Source organism: Molossus molossus, unplaced genomic scaffold (genome assembly GCF_014108415.1).
Source record: "Molossus molossus isolate mMolMol1 unplaced genomic scaffold, mMolMol1.p scaffold_m16_p_9, whole genome shotgun sequence".
Lineage (NCBI taxonomy): Eukaryota > Metazoa > Chordata > Mammalia > Chiroptera > Molossidae > Molossus > Molossus molossus.
This window is the reverse complement of record NW_023425403.1, coordinates 95,470,964-95,490,364: the sequence shown is the minus strand read 5'-3', so window position 1 is coordinate 95,490,364 and position 19,401 is coordinate 95,470,964. Positions and strand designations below refer to the sequence as shown.

Here is a 19,401-nt window from a genome sequence, read left to right as displayed (position 1 = left end):
CACAGACCAGCAGCTGACACCCATCCCCAAAAACTACAGCAAAAGCTGAGCAGGAATTGAGCCCCAAAGTGCATCAGCACTCCCCAGCCACCAGCGGGGGGACCTGGGGCTCCACAGAGGCATGTGCTGTACAGTAGCTGTTAAGAGCGGTGAGAAGTAGGAGCCCGAGAGGAACTGGTGCGATCCAGCTGCCAGCCCACAGGAACTGCAGGATGCAGGGGCACCAGACAGGCCTGTGCAACCCAGCAGAGACTGTGTGACCTAGTTACCCCAGGACCTGCAGGGTGCTGAAACACCAGAGAGGCCAGTGCAACCCAGCAGGGACTGCATGATCTAGCTACTCACGGGGCCTGTGGGGTGCTGAAGCACCAGAGAGGCCTGAGCCACCCAGCAGGGACAGTGCCATCCAGTTATCCCTGGGACCTGCAGGGCACTAAAGCACCAGAGAGGCCTGTGTGACCCAGCAGGGACTGCACAATCTAGTTACCACAGGGCCTGTGGGGTGCTGAAGCACCAGAGAGGCCTGTGAGATCCAGCTGCGCACAAGATAGTCCTAGAGGATGTGAAAATGGAGGCAGAGTGAATAGAAGCTACACAGATGATCTCCCAGTACCAAACATGAATTACAACTAAAATAAAGACAAATCCTTGGAAAAAAACAACAGAAAAGCAGCAGGACAGGACCATATAACCAGGGACACTGGTAGGATCTGTGGGGGCATGAGAGGGTGGTGGGCTGGGAGCCCACAGACAGCAGCAGTCTTATCTGTGAGCAGCACCCTTGGGAAATAAAGACAAAGCCCGCTCCACAGCGCATAAAACCAGGAGAGAGTGCTAAAATAGACCTGGGGGCTACAACAGAGGGAGGGCAGACTGGGCTGGAACTCTGTGGGGACACCCGGGATTTAGAGGCACCCAGAGTTTTTGCTGAGTTGCGGCCACAAAGGACAGTGGCCAGTGTGCTCCTTCCTTAAGCTGTGGGGAAAATCAGCAGACCCCACCTCGAAGATTCAGTCTTTCTCAAGTGAGGCAAAGAAATGCAAATTGAGGCTCATTAATAACCAGTGTCTATCCCACCCTCTGGAAATCCTCTTATGTAGAACACCAGGGCTACATTCCAAGGCACTGAGTAACTGAGACTACTAGCCACCAGGAAAAAGCTAGAGGATACCTGAACCATTCCTAGGCTTGAAAATCTACCCAGGAAAGTAAGACGACAGTGGTGTTTAATGTGGGCCCACCAAGGCACATCCAAACCCAGTAGAGGGAGCCACAAAGAGCAGAACACCAATACCCACAGGGAAATTTTGGCAGGCTTCAAAACCCATTAAGATAGCCAAAATGGTGAAACAAAGAAATAAATCCCAAATGAAAGAACAAGAGAACTCTATTGAAGATGAGATTAATGAAAGGCAGCTAAGCAAATAATCAGAGGTAGAGTTCAGAGCCATGATCTTCAGGAAGCTCAATAGCATGAGTACAGACATCAGCACCATGAGTAAAGATATAAAAACATTGACAACTAACCAAGAGGAAATGAAGAATGACATAGCAGAAAATAAGAAGACATTAGAAGGACTACCCAGCAGAGTAGAAAAAAATTGAGGACTGAATCAGTGAATTAGAAGAAAAAAATCAACCAATCAGAAAACCAAAAGGAAAAAACAATTAAAAAACAGGAAGACATCTTAAGAGAACTGTGGGACAACTGGAAACGTAATAACATTCTCATCATAGGAGTCCCTGAAGAGGAAAAAAATGGGCAAGGGTTAGAGAATATATTCAAATAAATAGTGACAGAAAACTTTCCTAATTTGGTGAAGGAAGAAGGCATTTGAGTTCAAGAAGCACAGAGAGCATCAAGTAAGAAGAACCCAAACAGGCCCACACAAAGACACATAGTAATTAAAATGCCAAACATTAAAGATAAAGAGAGAATCCTAAAGGCAGCAAGACATAAGCAATGGGTTACCTACAAAGGAACCCTCATAAGGCTCTCAGCTGACTTATCAACAGAAACACTACAGGCCAAAAGGGAGTGCCATGAAGTAATCAAAGTCATGAAAAACAAGAATCTGAATTCAAGACTCCTCTATCCAGCTAGGCTATCATTCAAAATAAAAGGTCAAATAATGAGCTTTCCAGTCATAAGAAGGGTAAGGGAATATATTAACAACAAACCAGCACTGCAAGATATGCTAAAAGGACCACTATAATTAGTAGAAGAAATAGAAAGAAAAATATAACCACACTAAATGAAAATGGCAATAAATAAGTGCATATCAATCATCACCTTAAATGTGAATGGTTTGATTGCTCCAATAAACAGACACAGAATCACTGATTGGATAAGAAAGCATGACACACATATATGTTGTTTACAAGAGAACCACCTCACAACAAAAGACACACATAGATTGAAAGTGAAGGGATAGAAAAAATCTTTCAAGCAAACGGAGGGCAAAAAAAAAGCTGAGTTAGCAATACTCATATCTGATGAAGTAGATTTCAAAGTGAAGGCCATAACTAGACACAAAGAAGGCCACTACATAATATTGAAAGGATCTATCCAACAGAAAGATATAACCTTGGTAAACATATATGCACCCAATACAGGAGCACCAATATACATTAAAAATCTTTTGGAGGACTTCAAAGGGGATATCAACAGCAATTTAATCATAGCAGGGGACTTCAATACTGTGTTGACATCACTACATAGATATTCTAGACAAAAGATTAACAAGGAAACACAGACTCTAAATGAAGCTCTAGATCAAATGTATTTAATACATATCTACAGAGAATTACACCTCAAAACTACAGAATTGACATTCTTCTCAAGCGCACATGGGACATTTTCAAAGATAGATCACATGTTAGGACAGAAAGCAAGTCTCTACAAGTTCAAGAAGATTGAAATCATATCAAGCATCTTCTCAGATCACAATGACATGAAACTAGAAATCAATTGCAACAAGAACATGCAAAGACATTTCAACACATGGAGGCTAAATAGCATGTTATTAAACAATGAATGGGTCACCGAGGAGATCAAGGAAGAAATTATAAACTTCCTGGAAACCAATGAAAATGAACACACAACAGCACAAAACCTATGGGATGTAGTGAAAGCAGTTCTGAGAGAGAAGTTCATAGCACTACAGGCCTACCTCAAGAATCAAGAAAAATTTCTAATAGACTATCTAACCTCACAACCTAAAGAACTAGAAAGCAAACAAAAAGAAAACCCCAGAGCAAGTAGAAGGAAGAAAATAGTAATGATCAGAGCAGAAATCAATAATATAGAGTCAAAAAAAAAAAAAAATTCAAAGGATCAATGAAACCAAAAGCTGGTTCTTGGAAAAGATAAAAAAGATTGATGGACCCTTAGCTAGACCCACCGAGAAACCAAGAGAGAGAACCCAAATACACAAAATCAGACATGAAAGAAGAGAAATAACAACTGACACCACAGAAATACAAAAGATTGTCAACAGATATTATGAACAATTATACGGCAACAAATTCGACAACCTAACAAAATGGACAAATTTCTAGAAACACATAGTCTCCCAAAATTGAACCAGGAAGAAGTAGAAAACTTGATCAGACCAATAACAACAAAAGAAATGGAAGATGTAATCAATACTCTCCAAGCAAACAAAAGCTCAGGCCCAGACAGCTTCACGGGGGAATTTTACCGAACATTCAAAGAAGAACTAATACCCATTCTCCTCAAACTACTTCAAAAAATTCAAGAAGAAGGAAGACTTTCAAACTTGTTTTATGAGGCTAGCATAATTCTAATTCTGAAACCAGGAAAAAACACTACAAAGAAAGAAAACTACAAACCAATATCCCTGATGAACATAGATGCCAAAATCCTGAACAAAATACTAGCAAATAAAATCCAGGAACACATCAAAAAATTATTCACCATGACCAAGTGGGATTCATCCCAGGGATTCAAGGCTGGTACAATATTTGCAAATGAATAAATGTGATATACCACATAAACAAAATGAAAGATAAAAATCATATGATCATATCACTATATGCTGAAAAAGCATTCAACAAAATCCAGCATCCATTTCTGATAAAAATGCTCAGAAATCTGGGAATAGAGGGATCTTATCTCAACATAATAAAGGCCATGTATGAAAGACCTACAGCCAACATCATACTCAATGGGCAAAAACTAAAAGCATTTCCCTTAAGAACAGGAACAAGGCAAGGATGCCCTGCTTCACCACTTTTATTTAACATAGTACTGGAAGTCTTAGCCACAGCAATCAGACAGGAAGAAAAAATCAAAGGGATTCAAATTGGAAATGAAGAAGTGAAACTGTCATTATTTGCAGATGATATGATACTATACATAGAAAACCCCAAAGACTCCATCAAAAATCTACTAGACTTACTATATGAATTTGGCAAAGTGGCAGGATACAAAATTAATGTCAAGAAATTGATGGCATTCTTATACACCAATGATGAAGTCACAAAAAGAGGAACCAAAAAAACAATCACATTTACCATCACGGCAAAAAAATCAAGATACCTAGGAATAAACTTAACCAAAGAAACAAAGAACCTATTCACAGAAAACTACAGGTCATTGAAAAAAGAAGTAGATGAAAATATAAAAAAGAGAAAGCTCATACCTTGTTCATGGATTGGAAAAATTAACATCATTAAAATGTCCATACTACCCAAAGCAATCTATAGATTTAATGCAATCCCTATCAAAATACCAACAACCAATTGTTCACGGAAGTACAACAAATACTTCAAAAGTTCATATGGAATGGAAAAAGACCTCGAATAGCCACAGCAATCTTGAAAAAGAAGAACAAAGTAGGAGGGATCACATTACCAGATTTCAGGTTATACTACAAAGCCACTGTAAACAAAACAGCCTGGTACTGGCTCAAGAACAGGCATATAGATCAGTGGAACAGAACAGAGAACCCAGAAATGGAACCAAGACAGTATGCTCAATTAATATTTGACACATGTGGCAAGAGCATACAGTGAAGTAAAGACAGCCTCTTTAATACATAATGTTGGGAAAACTGTACAGTTACATGATAAAAAAAAAAAAAGAAAAAAACTAGACCACCAACTTACACCATACACAAAAATAAACTCAAAATAGATATAAGACTTCACTGTGACTCATGAATCTATAAAAATCCTGGAAGAAACTATAGGCAACAAAATTTCGACATCATACGCAGCAGAATTTTCACTGATACATAACCTAAGGCAACAGAAACAAAGGAGAAAATGAACACATGGTACTACATCAAACTCAAAAGAGTCTGTACAGCAAAAGAAACAACCACCAAAATGAGAAGGCAACCCACTGTATGGGAGAGCATAATTGCCAATGATATATCAGATAAGGAGTTAATTTTCAATATATATAGAAAGCTCATATAACTCAATACAAGGAAGACAAAAATCCCAATTACAAATTTTCCAGAGAAATAGACACCTCTCCAAACAGGACATACAAAAGGCAAAGAGACATATGAAGAAATGCTCAACATCACTAACCATCAGAGAGATGCAAAGTAAAACAACAATGAGGTATCACCTCACACCTGTCAGAATGGCCGCCATCAACAAATCATCAAACAACAAGTGTTGGCGAGGGTGTGGAGAAAAGGGGACTCTAGTACACTGCTGGTGGGAATGCAGACTGGTGCAGCCACTATGGGAAACATTATGGTGTTACCTCAAAAAATTAAAAATTGAACCCCCATTTGACTCAGTGATCCCAATTCTAGGAATATACCCTACGAAACCTGAAACACCAATCAGAAAGAATATATGTACTCCCATGTTCGTAGCAGCACTATTTACAATAGCTAAGATCTGGAAACGGCCCAAATATCCATCAGTAGACAAATAGATAAAAAAGCGGTAGTACATATACACAATGGAGTACTATGCAGCTGTAAGAAAGAAACATCTCTTATCTTTTGAGAGGACATGGAGGGACCTGGAAAGTATTATCCTAAGTGAAACAAGCCAAACAGAGAAAGACAAGCATCATATGATCTCACTTAATTGTTGAATATAATGAACATAACTGTCTGAGGAGTGGGGTAGTCCCAGAGACATGGAAGTGGGGTACTGACTGACAATCCCCAGAAGAGGGGATATTGGGTGATAGATAAACCACAGAACTTATATGCATGTATGGACATGGTCAACAAAGCTGCGAACAGGGTGGGGAGGTGGGGGAGGGTGAATCAGTGTGGGAAAAAGGAGAAACACCTGAAATATAATGTTAGCAAACAAGTCAATCTTTAATTGGAAATGTAATGATTTAATGAATAAATATCTATTAGTATAAGTGTTATATTAATAGATTAAATGAAAATCTCAATAGATACAGAAAATTACATGATGAAAAGTTAACAGCCTTTCATAACATAGAGTTTTAGTAAACTAGGAAGAGGAAAAATATTCTTTCTTCTAAAAAAATTATCTATAAAAATAAGTCTCTTCACTCTGGCCAGTTTGGCTCAGCAGTCAGAGCGTCAGCCCCCAGACCACTTCTGGTCAAAGTCATGTACCTCGGTTGTGGTTCGTCCCCAACCCTGGTCGGGGTCATATGGGAGGCAACCAGTCTATGTGTCTCTTTCACATCAATGTTTCTCTCTCTCTCTCTCTCTCTCTCTCTCTCTCTCTCTCTCTCCCTCCCTCCCTCCCTCCCTCTTTCCTTCCCTTCCACTCTATCTGAAGATAAATGGAAAAGTATCCTTGGTGAGGATTTAAAAAAAATAATGATAAGCCGCTTACTTTGTGATCAATGAGAAAAACACTTGCTATAAAGTCAGGAATACAATAAAGATGGCTGTTATTGACACAACTGTCCAACTTCTAAATGGAGATCTTTGCCAGTTCAATAACAGAGGAAATAAAAATAAGAAAGTGATGAGAAATAAGAAATTGGCATTAATTGTAGAAAATATTGTTTACAAAACATCCAAAAGAATTCACAAGCTAATAGAACTAATAAGAGAGTTCAGTAAAGTCACTGAATAACAGCATTTAATAATAATTTTTAAAAAGCAATGGCATACCCATGTACAAGAAACAACCAATTAGAAAATAAATGAAAATTAAAATATTCATTCCACAATAAATGGACTTTTTTTTAATCTGTCAAGTTCCTGGGAATAAATCTAACAAAATAGTATATTACCTTAAGGAATAAAATCATAGAACTTTAATGAAGGATATAAAGGAACAATCAAGTAAATGGAGAGATAAGACTCTACATATCATAAAGATGTCAATCCCCCCAGATTAATATGCAAATTCAAGGAAATCGCAATGAATATTGTAGCTTGTTATAAAAATTGACAGGTTTTCCTTGAATTTTATTTGGGTGAGTAAAAGTAAAAAATGATCAAGACTTCTTTAAAGGAGATTACTGAAAAGGAACTTGTGTTCTGCTAGGTGGCTAGTTGGTTGAGTGTCCTCCACTACACCAAAAAGTTTGTAGTTTTGATTCCCAGTCAGGGCACACACCTAGGTTTTGGGTTTGATCCACAGTTGGGGCACATACTGGAGGCAACCACTGGTGCTTCTGTCTCTTTCTTCCTCTCTCTCTCTAAAATCAATAAGAATATCCTCAGGTGAGGATTAAAAAATAAAGAGGGATGAGGGGACTTGCTCCATTAGATACCAAAGCTACTATAAAGATGTAATAATTGAAATAATGTGTGTCTTCACATACTAGTGGAAAAGAACAGAGTTCAGAAATTAAAATTGTCAAATGAAATATCTTTTTTTTTTTAATCTTCACCCAAGGACATTTTCCATTTTTTATTCAGACAGAGTGGGAGGGAGAGAGAGGAAGAGACAGAGAGAGAGAGAAACATGGACATGAAAGGGACACATTGGGTGGCTGCCTCCCATACGACCCAACCAGGGCCGGGGGCAAACTGCAACCGAGGTATGTGCCCTTAGCGGGAACCAATCCCCGATCTCTCTGGACCTCAGGCCGATGCTCTAACCACTGAGCAAAACTGGCCAGGGCCAAATAAAATATCTTTATGACTTGGGTGGAAAATAGTTTCTTAAATAAGATGTTATAAAGCCCAAAATATAAAGGGGATAAATGATATTCAACTGCATTAAAAATAAACCTTCTATATGATTAGAACATTATTATTATTATTATTATTATCATTATTTTTTATCCTCACCCAAGGACATTTTCCCATTTTTTTTGTTCAGGTAGAGTGGGAGGGAGAGAGAGGAACAGAGAGAGAGAGAGAGAAACATCGACGTGAAGGGACACATCGAGTGGCTGCCACCCGCACGACTGACCAGGGCCAGGGACAAACTGCAACCGAGGTACGTGCCCTTAGCCGGAACCGAACTCGGGTCTCTCAGGACCGCAGGTCGACGCTCTAATAGCTGAGCAAAACCGGCCAGGGCAGAGCATTATTTTTTTACAAATAAAAAATCAAGCACAGACTAGAATAAAATAGTTGCAGTCACTGTAAACAAACAAAATTTTAGTAATAAAAAATATAAATAACTTTTATTATTTATTTATTATTTATTTATTTTTTTTATCCTCACCCGAGGACATTTTTCCATTTTTTGTTCAGGTAGAGTGGGAAGGAGAGAAAGGAACATCGATGTGAAAGGAACACATCGAGTGGCTGCCACCCGCACAACCGACAGGGCCAGGGACAAACTGCAACCAAGGTACGTGTCCTAAGCGGGAACCAAACCTGGGTCTCTCAGGACCGCAGGCCGACACTCTAACCACTGAACCAAACCAGCCAGGGCTAAATAACTTTTATTTACATAAAAAAGCAATCCAATGAAAAGTAGACAAAGACATGATCAATTCATAAATGAATCATTTGACTAACAAATATATATATGACAGATGCCTAGCCTCATAAATAATCAGGGAAATATAAATTTTAAAAAAGCCAAAACAATAAAAAATAGCATTTTATACTCATGAGTTCTCAAAACAAAAATTAAATCTGACAAGTTATGAAGGATATATAATAATGAAAACTTTACTGGTGGAAATTACATTTGTGTAAAATTTTATTAAGAGAGTAAAGTGGTAATATTTAATAAAACTGATGCTGTAAATACCCTGCAACCCACAAATTCCAAGCCTACATATATCTTTGGGATACATATATATCCCAAAGAAACTCTAGTATATATCCACAAGGCATCATGCACAAGGGTGCTCATTGCAACATCATTTATGATGAGAAGAGCAATTGAAAACTAGCCTGGCCAGAGCAATTCAGTTGGTTGAGCATTGTCCTGTGCACTGAAGAGTTTTTGGTTTGATTCCCACTCAGGGTACATACCTGGATTGTGGGTTTGATCCCTGGTTGTGGAACATATGAAGACTATTGATTAATGTTTCTTTCTCACATTGATGTTTCTCTCTCTCTCTCTCTCTCTCTCTCTCAGCATGTCCTTAACTGAAGATAAAAATAAATAAATACACATGCAGCAGAATTTTCACTGATACAATGCTTAAGGTAAGAGAAACAAAGGAAAAAATGAATAAATGGGACTACATCAAACTAAAAAGCTTCTGCACAGCAAAAGAAACAAGAATCAAAATGGAAAGGGAACCCACTATATGGAAGAACATACTTGCCAATGATACATCACATAAGGGGTTAATTTCCAAAATGTATAGAGTACTCATACAACCCAATGAAAGGAAGACAAAGAATCCAATTAAAAAATGGGCAGAGGTGAGACACCAATCAGAAAGAATATATGTACCTCTATGTTCATAGCAGCACTATTTACAATAGCTAAGATCTGGAAACAACCCAAGTGTCCATCAGTAGATGAGTGGATGAAAAAGTTGTGGTACATATACACAATGGAATACTATGCAGCTGTAAGAAAGAAAGATCTCTTGTCCTTTGAGGTGACATGGAGGGACCTCGAAGAGTATTATGCTAAGTGAAATAAGTTAATCAGAGAAAGACAACTATCACATAATCTCACTTATTTGTGGAATATAATGAACAAAATAAACTCAGAGACATAAAAGTAGGTTTCAGACTGACAAATCTCAGAAGAGGAGGCTGTGGGGGAGGGAAGGGATAAACCAAAAACTTATATGCATATATACATAATCAATGGACATAGACAACTATGCTGTGAGGATTGGGGCAGGATTAGGAGAAAGCATCAATGGGGAAAAAAGGCAAAACATCTGTAACAAAAATAAAGAAAATAAATAATTTTTTTATAAAACAGGAAACTATTTCTTAATGTCTATTACTATTGAATGAATTAATAAATCATGATAGATTCATTAAATAGCATATAAATCCATAATTAAAATAAATAAACTAGATCTACAAGTATCAACATGGATAATGGCAGAAACAAAATGGTGAGAGAAAAAAGAAAATGGCACTATTCATGTCAAGTGTGAAGCACATTATATGATGTAATATAGTGTTTATAGGCATAAATATGTATATATGAATAGTAGATGTATAATATGAGGGAAAAAAATCACATGCTGACTTCAAAACGTGTACCCCTGGCCCTGGCCTGTGTGGCTCAGTGGTTACAGTATCAGCCCACATACCAAAGAGTTGGCTTCATGGTCAAACTCACATACCTGCATTGCAGGTTCCATCCCCACCCTGGTTGGGGCATATTCAGGAGGCAACCGATCAATGTGTCTCTCTCACTTGGAAGTTTCTCCCTCTCTCTCTCCCTTTCTCTCCCTCCCTCCCTTCTACTCTCTCTAAAAAGCAATGGAAAAAATATCCTTGAGTAAGGAATCAAAACAACAAAAAGTATACCTCTGGAGAGGAAGAAAGAGAAACAGGATCAGAAGGGTAAACTCAGATACGTGGCTGCTATGGATTGAATTATGCCCCCCCCCCAAAAAAAATTCATAAAATGAAGCCCTAATCCCCAGGGAGGCTATATTTGGAGACAGGGCTTCTAATAAATAACTGTTAAATGAGCCATAAGGATAGGGCCCTATCCAAAAGGATTAGTGTTCTTATAAGAAGAGACACCGAAGAGCTCCCTCTCTCATTTCATGCGCATGTATTGAAGAAAGGCCAGACAAGGACATAGCAAGAAGTCTGTAAGCCAAGAAGAATTCTCACCAGGAACAGAATCAGCTAGCCTCCAGAACTGTGATCAAATTAATTTCTATTGTTTACTAACATCTAGTCTGTAGCATTCTGTTATGGCAGCCTGAACTGACTATTCAAATGGCAAAACATGAACATTTCTTAAATCTAAATAGTGACTATATAGGAGTATATTATATTAGTCTCCGTTTTTTATTCTAAATGTTCCCTTCACATATACAATTGTTTAATCTGACTGATGCTACAAGGAGAATATTAGTCATCTTAGTCATATTAGAAACAATGATACAAAACTAACTCTACCCAGGAGGTCATAAAATTTTACATTACATTTTACATTACACTGAATAAAGGTTTCTTGTGGGAAGGGCGTGCCTCGGCAAATTGATGCGGTATTATGGGTGCCAGTGGGAGGTAGGAGAACTGGCAGACACTGGCGCCTCTTCTCCGTTCTGTCCCATTGCTGTCCAACCAGTAAATGATTCAAGCCATCATCCATTTCTTTGTTTCATTCTTTGAATTTTAGGGAACCTGACTGTATTGGCTTCAAACACTTTCAATCAACCTTTGACATGGGAGTGAGGAAGTCTACCAATGGTACCCTTCAAACAATAAGAAAATAAGTAGTATTGCTGTGATTATCCCTTTTCACACTGTGCAAAACACAATGATACTAAATGTGAAGTGAAGCATTTAGTACAGTGCCTCACACCTAGTAAGCACTCAACAAACATTGAACAGAGTTTGTTTTTAACATTTGCTCTTATCTCAGCATTTATAGGTTACTTAAAAATTTCCACATGAAACAAGGCTTCAACTAAACAAAGTATGTTTTAGATCAAAAATCATTAGCTTGGAATGGAGACATGGTCTATTCCAGTGGTTCTCAAACTTTATAGTTCCTCAGGATTACTAGGAAAACTCATTGAAACAGAGGTCACTGAACCTCACTCCCAAAATTTCTGAGGTAGGGCTCATAAAACTGAATGCCTAGCAAGTTCCCAAGTGATGTTAATGCTGGAGACTAAATTTTAACAACTATTGTTCCAGATCTTCAGGAGTGCCTGGAGAAAGAAAAGTACTATTTTCTTTCATCTGAATCTTATCTTAAATACACACACACACACACACACACACACATTTATGCAATCATTCATATAAACACACACAAATATGTTTATGTAATTGTATACATATTTTATAATTTATAAGAACATATAAGATATGATTTATATCCTGTAAGCAAGATATGTAATAATATAATCTTATCTTACTATACCCCTTAAATTACAAGTTAATAAAATGAAAAATAATTGAGTGTTTATTGTATGCAGGGCACTAGGGTAATTGCACAAGATACAGTACTTATTTTAATCATCACAACAGCTTTATAAGGTACTATTACCCCTATTTTACATATGAGTAAGTGCAGCCTCAGAGAGGTTAAGTGACCTGGCCAGCAAGAGTGGTGACACAAAAATCTGGACTCAAGTGGAACTTCGGAACCCAAGCTCTCAGTATTGCTTTTTCCTCCAAAACAACAAATGGGCTTCCTGCCCTAGCACCAGTCCACAAGCCTGGCAACAGTTTACACTTTAAAGTGCCAACAATTGAAGCCATGGAGTTAATGATTAGAGCCTAATTATGGGGAAAGGCACTAAAGAACTTGCTTTCTTTCACCTGAGATTAACCATTGATCCAACAGAGGAAAAAGATCAGAAGAAACAAATTGAAGACATCAACAAAAGATCCAGGTACTATTTTTCTTCTTGATCTCTCCAAACCACAAAGCAAAGATTCCTGTGCAATACATTCATTTCCTCCCTCAATCCCAGTGGCATCATTTGAAAACACAATAAAGAAAATGACTATACTACACTTTGGGGAAAATATCTTAGCATCCTTTTGGTTAGTAAACCATATGGAAACTTTTGTTAAAGAAAGTCCTTACATTTAAGAGGATGGGAGTGAAGACAATCATTTCTTACTAGTCCAGAAAGTGTGCTGGTGAAAAGAAAGGGAGTAGCAAGAATGTATGAGATGAGATTGGCCGGCCCAGTCAGAAAGCTAATGCAATTTCAAAAACACAGAAACTGGGAAAGTAGAGATGAGCTGGTCTTTATTTACTTTTTTATTTTTTTTTATCCTCACCCAAGGACATTTTCCCATTTTTTGTTCAGATAGAGTGGGGGTGGGAGGAGAGAGAGCGAGAAACATCAACATAAAAGCAACACATCGAGTGGCTGCCTCCCACACACACAACCCAACCAGAGCCAGGGACAAACTGCAACCAAGGTCCGTGCCCTTAGCAGAAACCAAATCTGGGTCTCTCTGGACAGCAGACCATACTCTAACCACTGAGACAAACTGGCAAGGGCAAGACAAGCTGATTTTTAAAAGGGAGGAGCAAAGTATCATCTTTCTTCTTTAAGTTGATGACATTCATTTTTCAGACTTTTATAGTTTTACTTTAGTTTAGAAGAAGGAAAAAGTGAAGATATTAAAATGGTGAATGGACAGAGCAGAGCTTCCCATTAAAATAAATACACATTGTTTTATTGTTTGGAAAACCCTAACAAGCTCCAGATCAATAACTGAATTTCATCATTTTTTTGAAAGAAGAAATTTCCAGAGGTTAAATTGTCATCTACTTCGTTAAGCTTGGAACCAGAAACTTAAAAGAATTTATGCTCAAAACACTTAGACAAACTGCACATCTTGGGCCTCCTGTGCAGTATGTTCATGCTGCCTTTTTGTTTGAAATTTGAGGCTATTGACATTAACCAAAATGGGACTGTTGCCTCAGTCTGCATGGAAATCACCTTGCTAACTTGGCTGAGGATGTCAGCATAGTTGGTGTTCATCTTGTACATGTATTTGAGGATGAGAAGCCTGATACCTAATTGGCACTAGCATCCATGCATTGCTCAAGATTAAACCTTAAATTCATCTTTGATGACTTTTTCTCACACTCTACTTATAATTGACAAATTCTATCAGCTCTACCTTCAAAATACAATTCAATCCAACCCATTCTCTATAGCTTCACCACTTCCACCACTTCCAGTTTGTGCATCTTCCATTTAGACTACTGAATGAGACTTCTTCCTGCTTCTGCAAAATATTCTGCCCAGAGTGGTCAAAGGGATTCTTTTAAACTCCAAATCATTGTTACTCCACAGCTCAAACCCTCCAATGGCTACCTACCTCACTTGGCACAAAATCCAGTCATAACCACAGCCTGCAAGGCTCTAGTAGACCTGAGCCCCACTGATCTCTCAGACCTCAATTCTTATTTTAACTCCTTTGTATTTATGACCACCAAAATGCTGCCCAGATAACACAGTACCAGTCCTTGCTCCATTCTTTCGCCTTCTCTCATAGACATTATGGTTTACCTTCTCAACTCTCCTTGGAGCTCCAAAAGTCCTCCCTCATCCCACTCCCAGCTGTTCACCTTGCTTCCCGTTTTACTGAGAAACAGTAAAAATTAGCAGAATTCCACATGCTCCCACCTCCATATTTACCCACTATGATCACGCATGCCCATTTATTCTGCTCTCCCCACTGGAGGCACTAGCCAGGCTTCTACTTAAGGCCAACTTATCTACTCGTGCACGAGATCCCCTCCCTCTCACCTACATCAATTCCCTCCTCTCTTTGTTATATCATCAGTTGTTCCCTCTCTCCTGGGTTAGTCTCATCAGCCTACAAACATACTATAATTTCTCTCTTCTTAAAATAAAGTAAAATAAAAAACTGTCTCAACTCTGCTTTCTATATCTACCACTCCTTTGCAGCTAAATTATTCTAAGGAGATATTTACACTTCCTCTCCTACCACTCATTCTTGACCCCACTGCAACTACTCAATGCGAATCTAAATCCAATGGTCAGTTCTCAAATTGTATTTTACATGAGCCCTCAGTATCCCTTGGCACAATTCATAACACCCTCCTTGCTATACTTTCTTTACTTGGCTTCCAGGATGCCACACAATTCAAATTTTGCTCCTTGCCAGTGCCTGCTCTCCTCTGCTCCCTCATCCCTAATGCCATCCCTGAATTTAGCTTCTCTAATCTCATCACGCACCCTTCATTCACTCTCACTAACCACATAAGTTGGCTTCTTTGCTGTTCTTCAAACATATCGGTTTAGAAGCCCTTCTCATTACTCTTCTCTCTATGTTGATTTCTCTTCCCTTAGCTTCCTCAAGTTTTTGTACAAATGCCACATATACAATGACATTTTCCCTGATCACCCAATGTAGCATTGCAATGTCCACTACCCTCAAACTTCCCACATCCATTTATTTCCCTTCATGGCACTTACCAACTTCTAATAAACTATGAAATTTATTCTGTTTAAGTCTTCTCTTTGGCCTGAATATGGTCACCTTGTCATTCTAAAGTCATCTGATACCTTTGATTCCAGATACCTGTCATACAATAAACATTTAGTAAAATAAATCATTGTCAAATTAAAGAAGCTACAAACCTTGGCTCCTAGCATATGAGTTAAGACAACTATCACTATCAAAGACCATACATTGAAAAACTGAGTACCCCAATATTCACAAATCAATAAATGTGATACACCACATAAACAAAATGAAAGATAAAAGTCATATGGTTATATCAATAGATGCTGAAAAAACCATTTGACAAAATCCAGCACCCATTTCTGATAAAAACGCTCAGCAATCTGGGAATAGAGGGATCATATCTCAACATAATAAAGGCCATATATGAAAGACCTACAGCCAACATCATATTCAATGGGCAAAAACTAAAAGCATTTCCCTTAAGAACAGGAACAAGGCAAGGATGCCCACTTTCACCATTCTATTTAACATAGTACTAGAAGTCTTAGCCACAGCAATCAGACAGGAGGAAAAAATAAAAGGGATCCAAATGGGAAAGGAGGAAGTGAAACTGTCATTAGTCGCAGATGACATGATACTATACATAGAAAACCCCCAAAGACTCCATCAAAATTTTACTAGACTTAATAAATAAATTTGGCAAAATAGCAGGATACAAAATTAATGTCAAGAAATCAATGGCATTCGTATACATTAGTGATGAACTCACAGAAAAAGAAATTTTAAAAAAAATCTCATTTACCATGGCAGAAAAAAAATTAAGATACCTAGCAATAAATTTAACCAAATAAATAAAGGACCTATTCGCAGAAAACTACAGGTCATTGAAAAAAAAAAATAGAGGAAGATATAGAAAAGTGGAAGCACATACCTTGTTCATGGATCGGAAGAATCAACATCATTAAAATGTCCATACTACCCAAAGCATCTAAAGATTCAATGCAATCCCCATCAAAATACCAAGGACATACTTCACAGAACTAGAACAAATACTTCAAAAGTTCATATGGAACCAAAAAAGACTGCAATAGCCACAGAAATCTTAAAAAAGAACAAAGTAGGAGGGATCACATTACCAGATTTCAGGTTATACTACAAAGCCACTGTAATCAAAACAGCCTGGTACTGGCACAAGAACAGGCATATAGACTAGTGGAACAGAACAGAGAACCCAGAAATGGATCCAAGGCAATATGCTCAATTAATATTTGACAAAGGTGGCAAGAGCATACAGTGGAGTAAGGACAGCCTCTTTAATAAATGGTGTTGGGAAAATTGGACAGCTACATGCAAAAAAAAATGAAACTAGACCACCAACTTACACCATACACAAGAATAAACTCAAAATGGATAAAAGACTTAAATGTGACTTGTGAATCCATAAAAATCCTAGAAGAAAATGTGGCAACAAAATTTCAGACATAATATGCAGCAGAATTTTCACTAATACATCACCTAAGGCAACAGAAACAAAGGAGAAAATGAACACATGGTACTACATCAAACTCAAAAGCTTCTGTACAGCAAAAGATACAGTCATCAAAATGGAAAGGCAACCCACTGTATGGGAGAGCATAATTGCCAATCATATATTAGATAAGGGGATAATTTCCAATATATATAGAGTGCTCATATAACTCAACACAAGGAAGACAAAGATCCCAATTACAAAATGGCCAGAGAAATAAGTAGACACCTCTCCAAACAGGACATACAAAAGGCTAAGAGACATATGAAGAAATGCTCAACATCACTAACCATCAGAGAGATGCAAATTAAAACAACAATGAGGTGTCACCTCACACCTGTCAGAATGGCCGCCATCAACAAATCATCAAACAACAAGTGTTGGCGAGGGTGTGGAGAAAAGGGGACTCTAGTGCACTGCTGGTGGGAATGCAGACTGGTGCAACCACTATGAGAAACAATATGGTGTTACCTCTAAAAATTGAAAATTGAACTTCTATTTGACCCAGTAATGTCACTTCTAGGAATATAACCTAAGAAGCCTGAATCACTAATCAGAAAGAATATATGTACCCCCATGTTCATAGCAGCACTATTTACAATAGCTAAGATCTGGAAACCGCCCAAATATCCATCAGTAGACAAATGGATAGAAAAGCTGTGGTACATATACACAATGGAGTACTATGCAGCTGTAAGAAAGAAAGATCTCTTATCTTTTGAGACAACATGGAGGGAACTGGAAAGTATTATCCTAAGTGAAACAAGCCAAGCAGAGAAAGACAAGCATCACGTGATCTTACTTATTCGTGAAATATAATAAACATAACAGTCTGAGGAACGGGGTACTCCCAGAGACGTGGAAGTGGGGTACAGACTGCCAATCCCCTGAAGAGGGGGTGAGGGGAGAGATAAACCACACAGAACTTATATGCATGTATGTATGAATAATGGACATGGACAACAAAGGTGGGGACAGAATGGGGAGGGAGGGGGAGCGGGAAATCAGTGGGTGAAAAAGGTGAAATATCAGTAACAAAAATTAATTAATTAAGAAAATAAATAAATAAAAATAACCTGTACATATGATATAACCCAGTAATTTCAATCTTGGCTACTTATCTCAGAGAACTGAAAACCTGTGTTTATAATAAAACTTGTATGTGTATGTCAGGAAAAAAAACTGAGTACCCTACTCTGCCACATCTACTGTGAGGATGAAGACCATTCTCAGCAATCACACTGCTGACATCCCAGAAAATGTGGACACCACCCTGCAGGGATGCACAATTATTGAGAAGGGCCCCAGAGGCACCCTGTGGAGGGAATTCAACCACATGAATGTAGAACTCAGTCTCCCTGAAAACAAAAAGAAGAGACTCCTGATTGACAAATGGTGGGGAAACAGAAAGGAACTGGCCATGGTTTGTACCATCTGCAGTCATGTACAGAACATGATCAAGGGTATTACACTGGGCTTCAGTTACAAGATGCTGCCTGGATATGCTCACTTCCCCATCAATGTTGTTATTCAGGAGAATGGTTCCCTTGTTGAAATTAGAAATTTCTTGGGCAAAAAAAAAAAAAACATCTGCAGAGTTCAGATGAAGTCAGGTGTTGCTTATTCAGCATCACAAACACAGAAAGATGAATTGATTCATAAGGGAAACAACATTGAACTTGTATCAATTTCAGCTGCTTTGATTCAACAAGCCACAACAGTTAAAAACCAGGATATCAGAAAAATTTTGGATGGTATCTATGTTTCTGAAAAAGGAACAGTCTACCAGGCTGATGAATAAAATAGAAGTTGTCCAGCTACAGAAACAGCAAGATGTCGATATTTTAAAAGATGCAATAAAACCCTCATCCTGAACAAAGCAAAATAACAAACAAAAAAACTGAGGACCCCAAATAATGAGAAAAATATTCAATAATAAAATAAGTATACTAAGTTCCCAACAGATTGTTTAGAGTTGGTTTGGTCAACATACAGAATGATTTCCATAGCCATGTTGGGAAACACCAGTTTTGGAAAAGGATGCTACTCAAATAATTGAGTTAGGACCCTAGGTAACTCTTAATGGGCAGAGAAATTTACCCCATGACATGTAAGATCATATATTTACTGGCCCTTGAATTTTGTCATCCCCATAAGCAATTTGTTCCTAAATTCTTCTGGTCAAATAGATGTAGTCCTTTAACAGAAGCCCAGCTCAGAAATAATTATAAGACAACACAAGCAGCAGGACCATTTTATGCCAAACTAATGACTTCAGGACATGCAAGGAAAGATTCCTCTGTATAAATCCACTTCAGAGCAGGGGTCAAAACCATTAATGTTAAACTGGAGTCCTGAGTCCTAAGTACCCCATGACTCCAGAAGACTGGG

General features: G+C 38.1%; 1 protein-coding gene across 1 annotated transcript; it reads left to right on the top strand.

Annotated features, from left to right (window-relative positions):
• Window positions 1-18,220: 18,220 nt before the first annotated feature.
• LOC118622910 (60S ribosomal protein L9-like) lies at window positions 18,221-18,811 on the top strand. The gene has a single exon (XM_036250498.1). It carries the CDS (start codon window positions 18,227-18,229, stop codon window positions 18,809-18,811), a length of 585 nt encoding a protein of 194 aa, XP_036106391.1. The 5' UTR covers window positions 18,221-18,226.
• Window positions 18,812-19,401: the final 590 nt, after the last annotated feature.